At 41.0% G+C, this 9792-nt stretch overlaps 1 protein-coding gene across 4 annotated transcripts in view; it reads left to right on the top strand.

Moving 5' to 3' along the window:
• CHRDL1 (chordin-like 1) overlaps positions 1-9792 on the top strand; it is a 40489-nt gene that overhangs the window by 23401 nt on the left and 7296 nt on the right. For 2 of the 4 annotated variants that reach the window (XM_009327832.1, XM_009327834.1), the window contains exons 4-7: positions 2361-2503; positions 3506-3599; positions 7397-7464; positions 8809-8983. In XM_009327832.1, coding sequence (XP_009326107.1) covers positions 2361-2503; positions 3506-3599; positions 7397-7464; positions 8809-8983 — 480 coding nt within the window. Of the gene's footprint in view, positions 1-2357; positions 2504-3505; positions 3600-7396; positions 7465-8808; positions 8984-9792 lie in introns of all 4 variants that reach the window. The other 2 variants (XM_009327833.1, XM_009327836.1) reach the window with 2 other exon arrangements.

Raw genomic sequence — 9792 nt, 5'->3', positions numbered from 1 at the left:
TTAGAAACCACAGTTTAAAGGCATTTGGTGACTTCATAGTGATCTGAGCAATGTGGCACATACCAAGGTAAATCTGCAGTAAAATTTACTCTCTTCATCCAATACTCTGAAGAGTCATGATGAGTCATTCAAGTATTGGTCTTTGCAAATGTCAGACCACAAGCCAGACACTGCTTTCGGACAGGCATCCCACACGGGCACAGCAATGTCCTGCAGAGTCTGCATGAACAGGGCCTCATATCCAGACAAGAACCATCTGTATTCTCCTTTCATTTCTCCTTTCATTTTCATTTCTTTCCAGTTCTACTGCTCTTCCAGTTGCCCAAGGGGCAAGGGGATAACTAAGGGTTTGGCAATCTCTCTTTCTGCTTTCCATGAGATGAGTCTTGGAAAGCCCAAGAAACTATGGCGGCCTAAGCTTCAGGAGGTAGCACAGTCCTGAGAAGTGCCTCTTTATTCATGTTTTCCAATATTTGTGCCTAATGGGACAGTAGCTGAATTTGTCACTTGAATTTTTTGCTGATGACTTTCAAAGGATGTGTCTTAATTAGAGCATACATCTTGCCATTCCAGAATGTGTATTACTAGCAAACCATACAGAAAGTGCCAAAAGCACTGCATTTCTATGCCAAGCACAGGTGTTGTCAAAGCTCTGTACTATTTATAGATTTTGGAAAAGTATCATTAGACACCCTTGATTGCACTGAAATAATGATGTATTTGGTGCTTCAAAGGAGAAGGTGCAAACACCATGTCTGTCTCTTGAAGAGAAATGAAATGTCAGGCAAGGAACCCTAAACAGCTAACTTCTCCTGCCATTCTCCTGCAGAATGTTCTTTGCTGACCCGCTAGACTCTCAAATACTGTAGTACATGTATGTTCCACAGCCAGATTTGACATTTACCATTCAAAACATTATTAATATTTGATGGACCAATGTAACTAAATATATGCTTTTATGGAAAACTCTAAATGTTTAATGCCAGTGCATGCCAGCAGAAAACTGCTCTTTCACTTGAGCTCCCAGCTGAAAAATGTGCATTCTGTGGTGGCACAGTTTCACAGAAAAGTCTCCCCAGGTTTATCTGATAGATAATGAAAGGGGCTACAGAAAAACCTGAATTTTCAGGTCAGGTTTCTTTTACATGAAAGCCCGAACCCACTGAATGAAATTTCAGCTGCATTCCTAGAAATTTGCAGTGATTCGGGCTCCAGAGAACAAACACTCCACTGTTACTTCCATAGAGCTCTTGTTCGAAATGCCTCTTCCCATGCTGAGATGCTAAATTCATGTGAATGTAAATGTACAATGCCAGATTCACTGCCCAATAGGTATCAAGTGACTTACATTTCGTAGGTAAAGTATAATCCCTTTGCAGTTTGTCAACTGCTAATAGTTAAACAATCTAGGGGATGTTTTAACATAAGGTATGGATAGCTTTATGTCTTAGAAGAAAATTTAACCCATGTGGTGCAGAACTCGATACGATCTTGAGTTGAAACAGGAGGTTTCAGGGTTGAATTGACACTGCCATCTTGTGCACTTTGTCATATGCACTGAGTTCTGCAAACAAAATGCACTCATTTGCACATCTGACATTAAAATGCATGTCAGAGAAAAATCAGCTTTTAGGTGGCTTTTGAAGTCTGCCTTTGACAAGTTTTGCCCATTTTGAAAACAGCAGCAGCAACGAATTGTGAAGGCCACTAGGAATAAACACTTACATAGTACATAGTTTTCTCTTGACACAGTTTCATCATCAGTATCACTGCTCCTCTACCAGAAGGTTTGTGCCTGTGGATGGCATGGAAGCAGCATCGTGCACGCCCTATGGCACAAGCTGCTAACCTGCAACTCGGTCTTCTATGGGCTACAACACTATAAATCATTAATAAAATTATACCAGTACTAAGAAGGGGGAAACCATGCTAGAACAGTGCTATTGATAGTGGGATTCTGTGTGTATACAGGTCCTAATGCCTTCTACATTAAAGCGTGAAAAAGCCACGTAAATGTAACAAGTGGGCACATAACTGCACCTAATCGTAATACCAAATACTACAGCAGGCAGAGCAAGAGAAAATACAGCAGCATGAGACATGGCCATCAGTGCTGGCATTGCAGTTGATCATCAACATCCTAAGATTACCTGGGACAGTCAACTCAAAGTGTGAATTATTAAAGTTCAGCAAAATAGCAGCATGAGAATATCACTTATACTTTGTAGCATGACAAAACTTGTCCTTTTATAATAAAGAGAAATGAGGGAGAAGGGAAGCTTTTCCTCCCCTGTATTTGTGATATTGCAAGTTGTCAAGAACATTTGCATGAAGTGTTCCTTTCCCATTGCTTCCAGAAGACTCCCTTTTCTCAGTAAGCAGCAAAGTCACCGGGAAATCCTGTGAATACAATGGCACCACCTACCATCATGGTGAAATGTTTGTGGCAGAGGGGCTTTTCCAAAACAGGCAAGCGAACCAGTGTGCCCAGTGCAGCTGCTCAGTAAGTAATATGATTTGACAGAGCCCTGCTCTGTCTATGCTTCATTTCTCCTTTCTAGAAGACCTGACACTGAAATGTAAGCAATACATAGCAAAGGCTGGGAATTGTGAATTAATGCTGAAACTCATGAGATTGCTCAGAGCCAGTCTGCAGCACCTGGTAAATGCCAGGCTACCTCTTACACACAGTGGACAAAGCTTACCCTGTGAAGCATCTGCTGCAAGTGAGCTTACAGTGCAGAGGCAGCAGGTAAAATATTGCTACTTGGCATATGTAGAATATTTCACTTCAACCTGACTGGAAAATATAGCACTAAGCCACTGACTGAAACTGAATTCATTTGGACTGAGCTGATAAGTAAAGAGACCCCACAGGCTGGGAGTGGACAGCTCTGTAAACTGGCACTGGGCCACAGAGATGTCACCAATTCAAATCCAGTATACCTGAGCAGTCACCCAGTGACTCTTCAGAGCCAGTGTCCTAACCAAAACATCCCTCTCAATCCAGCCAGCTCTTCAGTATCAAGTATTGGCAACTCTGGACCTCCTCTGATCAAATCATCATCATATTCTACATTAACTACAAATTTAACAGGCCAAGTACTGAACAGACTTTATGACTTCTAATTACTGCTAAGCTCTTCCTCCAGTTCAATGGTAAGACACAACAGCGGGAGAAGAGCGAGGGGCAGAAATTTACACTGCGTGATTTTAGTACCAACGTCAGGTACATTTTCAGCCTACAGTAATTGCAGTTCTTCTCCCCACACACTTTTACCTCTTCCCTTTTCCCTGTTTTTTTAAAGAAAGGGACCTTCCTCTGTGCAACAACAAATTTTAAAAAAGCTATTCAGGCTTTTCATTGGTCTAATATTCTGCTTTTGCATACTAGAGTGGCATTTATGTAAACACACATACTAGATTTAAGTGTGTCCATAAAAAATGCATATACAGTACCAGACGAATCGATGACTCCGAAATTCTCCTTTTGTTTTACTGGCAGGAAGGAAATGTGTACTGTGGGTTGAAGACCTGTCCCAAATTAACTTGCTCTTTCCCAGTTTCTGTTCCGGAGTCCTGCTGTCCAGTTTGCAGAGGTAAGTTCGAGTACAACCACAGAAGGACAGGCTCTGAATTTACTCCTCCCCCTGTCAGAGCCCTGTCTGTGCACCAGCACTGTCACTCGGGACACTATCTGCAAGTTTCCTGTGTACTTACAATCCAGTGCATGTTGGGAAATTAAACCTTGAATTCCATCCGGCTAACATTGCTACCTTTGTTTTCCTAAATTGAAACAAGGAGAGAATGCACTGATGATAAAGTTGCATCCCCATAATGAGGTAAATCAAGGCTTCAAATGATGTATTGAAATAGCTGCCATTGCTCTGGGTAGAAAAGCTTTGCAATAAAAGACAAGCTTCTATGTGACAGGTTACCAGACCTGCTCAAGTTATGCAAGACACAAGAATTTCAATTCGGAGGGTACGGCAAATTACTCCAATTTAAATTAGGTGTCAATCTATACTTAGGCGACTTCAGTATTTTACTAGCAATTGCATTTTAGATCTTGTACACATAGGGAACTTGATTCTAGGGGCCTTCGCAGCCTTTCTGAATGTCTAAACCTAAATGTCTGCCTAAAAGCCCGTCTAAATGTCTGAGAATTTCTGAATGTATTTTATCTCACTATTAGTATTGTGGCATTTGAATCACCACTTCTAGGGTATCTAACCACCTATGGCCAGTTCTCAAAGATGCAGATAAGCACCTAAAGGTACCTATGGTTTTCAGAAGTGCCACTGTTGATATCAGTGATGCCAGGCTGCTTTGAAAAACTCTCCTGCTTGCACCTTTGTGCACCTATATCCTTTTGAGATCCTGCTTGTTTGAACTCAGTACTATTGCATGGTAAAAATAAGGAGTGTTATATTGTCAATTGTATAATTTTACCTATGGTGCTAGAGTTGTGACACACAAACTAGCATAGTCCCACAGTCCCTGTCCTAAGGAGTTTACTGAGTACACACACTGGACCAAAAGCTCTGAGCGGTGAAGGGGCTAAGCCAAAAAGAGGGTACTTCAGAGTGCATCAGTGCTTAATAATGCAGCATGATGCAGAGATAGCACAGCATGCTTTGAAGGAACAAGTTCCTGGATAGAAGCTGTGGAGTCATGTCAGTACAGCAAGCTGTCTAAGCTACTTAACCTGCAGAGATGCAGTGGTAATTAACTTAAGTGTGGCACCATGGAGGACCTGAACTAATCTCTCGGCAGGGTAATGCTGTGCACTGCATAAATACATCAGCTCAGTCAGAGCAAGGATGAGGATCTCTATGCGTGGAGATTGTTCCTCATTCGCTGCTGCTTTGCCATGTTACTCCACAGTATCTTCACAAATCTGAAAACATTTTGCCAGGCAAACTGCTTACAAAGCTATCTGATCTCAAGCAGGCAAGGTGATAGTCCTGGCTTCCCAGGGTGAAATTTAGTGATACGCTGTTTTAAATGTAATACATTGACAAGTTAATTGAAGTAAATCCTTGCTAATCATCTGATTCCTGGTATCTGTTCCCTGATAGTTATATGATCTGTATTTGAAACCAGCCTCTTCCAGTTAACAAAAATCAAACTGACTTTCAAAGTACAAAGTATCAGACATAGCTATGCTGTAAACTAGCCTTACACCAGAGAAATCAGTCACTTCAGCTAGAGAGAGAGTCACTAATGAGAAATAAATTCATTAGAATTTCCATATCAGAGGTGAGATTAAATTGGATTATGCAGTAGAGACGACCCAGTGTCTCCATTGATGCAGGTTTTTTTTAATGTATTCCACTACTACTCTTACTTAAAAATGTTAAAATAATAATTTGTCTCGTAATTAACTTTGTCCTTTTCAATATGGCATAAGCTGTTTTATCTCCCCTCTGTGATTCTTACGAAATGTAAACCTAAACAAAATGTTTGCATCAAGATCTAGCACAGCTCATAGGGAGGAAACTGTGAGTCAGTTTCTGCTCCCTGCATGGCCAAATTTATTAACATAAATTTTGCTGATTTTCCTATTCATTCCTCTACTACTGACTAGAGAAGGCTCCAAGCACTATGGTTCAGATGCTGATTTATGTCAGGATCCAACTTCCCCTTAAGTTAAGGGAGAAGTTCTCATAAACTGCATAGAGGATAAAATGCTAATACATAGTATGCACTAAGGTAGTGGATCCATGATGGATCTGATTGAGTTAAATCTGGATGAGTTAACTGCAGAACTGGAGGTGTACCTGCATCAGCACCATGGCCCTCCCAAGCCAGCATCACACACTACAACTGCTGCAGCAGCTATCCTGCTTCGAGGACCCAAGCCTGTGATCTGTGCCATTAATGTAAGGCTCCTGATGTAGTGGTACTGCTCTGCATTCCAGTGCAATGCTTGGCACATCTAGAGCTAGGCTTTGAGCCACTAGCAAAGCAGTTTTATCTGTACCTGTATCTGAATTCCAAGGCTGGGATAAATTCCAAGCTCCCCTCCACACTAAATGATTTCTCCTGTTCATGTACAAGTTTTCCAAGAATCGGCTATCAGTTCAAGTTCCATGGCTTGTATAATCAAGGAACACCTCTAAATATGTCTCTAAAAACTTCTTAAAGCCACATTCTCTCTCTAGCCTGAACTGGTTTTTCCTTGCCATAATTTCCACCATATCTTATGCTTAGTTATGTTTGTATTTATGAAGTTGTCTTTACAAAGAAAACAGCTGGACACTACTCCTGAATAGAAACTGAGGGTTTCTTATTCTTTCCAACTTTCCTTTCCATGAATCACATGTTTGGCTGTGAGGAACCAAAGCCTGGCTCTGCAAGTCGTTCACACTGATTCTCAAAAGCATTCATTACTTCTGCATCACATGCACAAATCTCAAGTGCTCTAGCAAAACCTTTTCTCTTTTAAAAGACAAGTCAGAATGTCCTTACTTCTTTGTTATGAGTGTCCTTGGTGCTATGAGCCTTATTCTGTAGTACTTTTATTGGCCTGATTCAAAAAAGCAGTGCCGAACATTTCATACTCTCTACATGCAAATACAGGATCCTACAAGCTTAGATGGGATCCGGTCTTAGTGGGCCAACTTCTCATACATCCTGCCATAACTCACCTGGCTTCCTGGAAGAGGTGCTGGTTTGTGTCTCATGAGTCATGCACTGAGCATGGCCATCACTTCTATTTATGAAACAGTCTATCTTTGATAAACAGATGAAAGCACCTCCCTGGTTCATAATCATACTCAGGGTGAATCGTGGCTTAGCAATTTTTATTAAATGAAACATAAATAAGAGGGAAAAAACAACCATATAGATATGGGGACAGGAAATTTGCAGGACAAAATACAGCTTACTTTTTCTTGATATATATAATACAATGTTATTTATTAATGGCTACACTTCAGAGCTGACTACAAAAATGTAATTCAGGATTCAATTCTCAGCTGAGCAACAGTAACTGTGCTTGTGGGTTCCCTCAGCCCACAGTAGATGGAAGGTCACACGATTCAGCCTTTCCCTGTGAGCTAACCTAAGTCATGTCTCCTCACCTTTGCCTGAGATCACACAGCAAATGGTTGCTGGAAATTACCTTGCCCATAGCATCTTGTTAAGCCGCGTAAATCTGATTGATAGTAAATCTTCATCTTGAGTTTGCGTAATATTTGGGAAAAGATCTTCCTTTTGTCTCTACAGAATCTAGTACAATAAAGTCAGACTACAAACTGACAATTCTGCACACTGATGCAACCTCCACCCTAAATTTAGCTGTAAAGCTGGATGAGACTTTTCCCCTAAGTATCTCCCAAGGTGTTGCACAATTACTTCCCTAACTGATACTGCTCTGTTCCACATACAGGAGATGGAGAATTATCATGGGAACATTCTGATGGAGATATCTTCCGTCAGCCAGCCAACAGGGAAGCAGTAAGTGTGACCTACAATTTAAAGACATATTTTACTGCCATGCTGTGCGTGCCAGGACATTGGGGAAAAAAGAGAAAAGGATGATAACAGGTCTGAACATCTACTGCTTCATCCTGGGATCTGTGAATCTAGCCCAAAAGAGGTTTCTTCCACTTCTGCAAACCCTTTAATAAACTCAACCTGAATTAATGAATAACGCTGAATTATAAACCTTATGAGCTCCTGTGGGCTCTGGATTTGGTCTTTGTTGTACATGCTCTATAAGAATAAAATTCTACAGCATTTTGTTTGCTATGCAAGCATCACTTTTAAATCATAATTGCAAACACTTACTTCCCAGTTGACATATACACATGTATATATTTACTTTAGGGGCTTCACTACCTCTGGGGCTAAGAGTATCCATTAACAACTTACTCCTCAAGACATGATTTTTATAACAGCATTTGAAGAGAATATGAAGAGCTTTTAAGCATTAGGTGCACTACCTAAATAGATGAACCAACAAATTTTTGGATTAGTGAGAAGAATCATGCCTTATAAAATAACTGCTGTAATATACACTATTCCTTCATGCCCATGGGTATTTTGGAAAATAATTCTCTGAAAACAACCAGTGTTTTTGCTCTAGAAAACATGCTGCACACTACTACTACTACTACTACTACTACTACTACTTTCCTTTGCAAACAAAATGAGACTTCCCAGTCCGTAAGACAAATTCTAGTAAGGTTCTGCTCAGTCTGTGCAAGGCTAACCCTGGCCTTGCATGAGAGTTTAAAGCTGCAAGCAAACAAGCTGAACAGTCATTCTGGATGTGCTCTGCCACTGGAGCCCTAGTAGAAAGCAATTTTGATGAGGAAAACTAGACAGGCTTACAATTCTTCTCATCTAATCTTAAAGTAGAGCAGACATCAGTAAAGTGGATACCTAGCTCTGAACACCATTTTTAATACATGGAGCGAAATAGGCACTTCTGGGTTGTGATTCAACTCCTCATGATATAGAAATCCACAACAGGTCAGGTTCTAAAATTGCCTCTCTGTCCATTGACTTGATTAGGGACTTCAGATGACCAGCTTAGATAAAGACACCTACACTGACATATACAGTCTGGTGAGATGAGTTACAACTGCATATGTGTAGATTACTTCATTACCATGTTAACTATCTGCAAAACCTGAATGGCCTTTATTTAGTATGGTGCCATTCATTACATTTAACGACGTTTGGTGTTAGTGGCAACACTCTCGTTGCCTGTGATAAGCATCTAGTACAGCCTCTTTCCCCATGTTCTTTACAGTGAGACGTTTACTTTCCTGCTCTCTTTCTGTCTCCAAACAGCGACACTCATACCATCGCTCCCACTATGACCTGTCACCCAGCTCTGCGAGGCAGGTGGTCAACATGCCACGATTTCCCAATCCCAGGAGTAACCGTGGAGTCCTACCGGATCCCCAGCAAGCTTCAGGAACAATAGTACAAATCGTCATCAACAACAAGCATAAGCACGGACGAGGTAAAGACAAGTACTTCTTATAGTATTACTCTGGGTCAGGAATCAATCACCTTCTCAAAATATACAGCAGAATCTTGGAAATTCACACCGGTATCAAGAGATCCAATGCAAATCAGGGAGGCAAAAAGCAATAACCTATTAAGGATACAAAATTAGCTCTTGACTGAGACCAGTTGTGCCTACACATACAACAGTGCATTTCACTCTGCAAAGGCACCACCCTATCGTGTTGCTCTCTGAATTACTTTGTGGGATTGTGGTATGTAATTCTGAGAACACATGCAGCGGTTACCAGGGAAGTGAGTGCTTTGTGCCATAAAGGACACCACGATGCCTTTAGATTCGCTAACTTGCTCACACAGTGACTTGTCCAGTAGGAAATTGTTCGTGGTTATTTTCTCTACACTGTCTTCTATTTTGTAACTTTACTAGCTGTAAACAGCATATGTTTAAACTGCCCCACAAATCTCAGACCATAAAGCTTTGCCATAGTATCAAGAGGTTTTCTGCCTCCAAGGCTTAGCAAATTATTCTTAAGAAAGACAGTATCATGACTTCCCGCACCTTAAGCTATTTGTCTGAGACAGTGGGATGTGAGGGGTGCTTTTCCTCTTCCATGACTAATACTAGAGGCAGAGTAGGCAATTAGCCTGTACTGGATGCCTGAGCTCTAAAGAGGCAGAGCTAACCAAGGTAATGAATCTCACTCTAAGAATCCTTTAGTGCCTTTTGAGAATGTAATATAGGACATACTACATTAGGGGGACAGCAGAACTTTGAGCCAAAGCAAGGCAAACCTTATCCAGGCA

This window comes from Pygoscelis adeliae, unplaced genomic scaffold (assembly GCF_000699105.1).
Source record: "Pygoscelis adeliae isolate BGI_AS28 unplaced genomic scaffold, ASM69910v1 Scaffold14, whole genome shotgun sequence".
In the NCBI taxonomy this organism is placed as follows: domain Eukaryota; kingdom Metazoa; phylum Chordata; class Aves; order Sphenisciformes; family Spheniscidae; genus Pygoscelis; species Pygoscelis adeliae.
The sequence above is the reverse complement of the archived record's forward strand: the minus strand, read 5'-3'. Positions and strand labels throughout refer to the sequence as shown.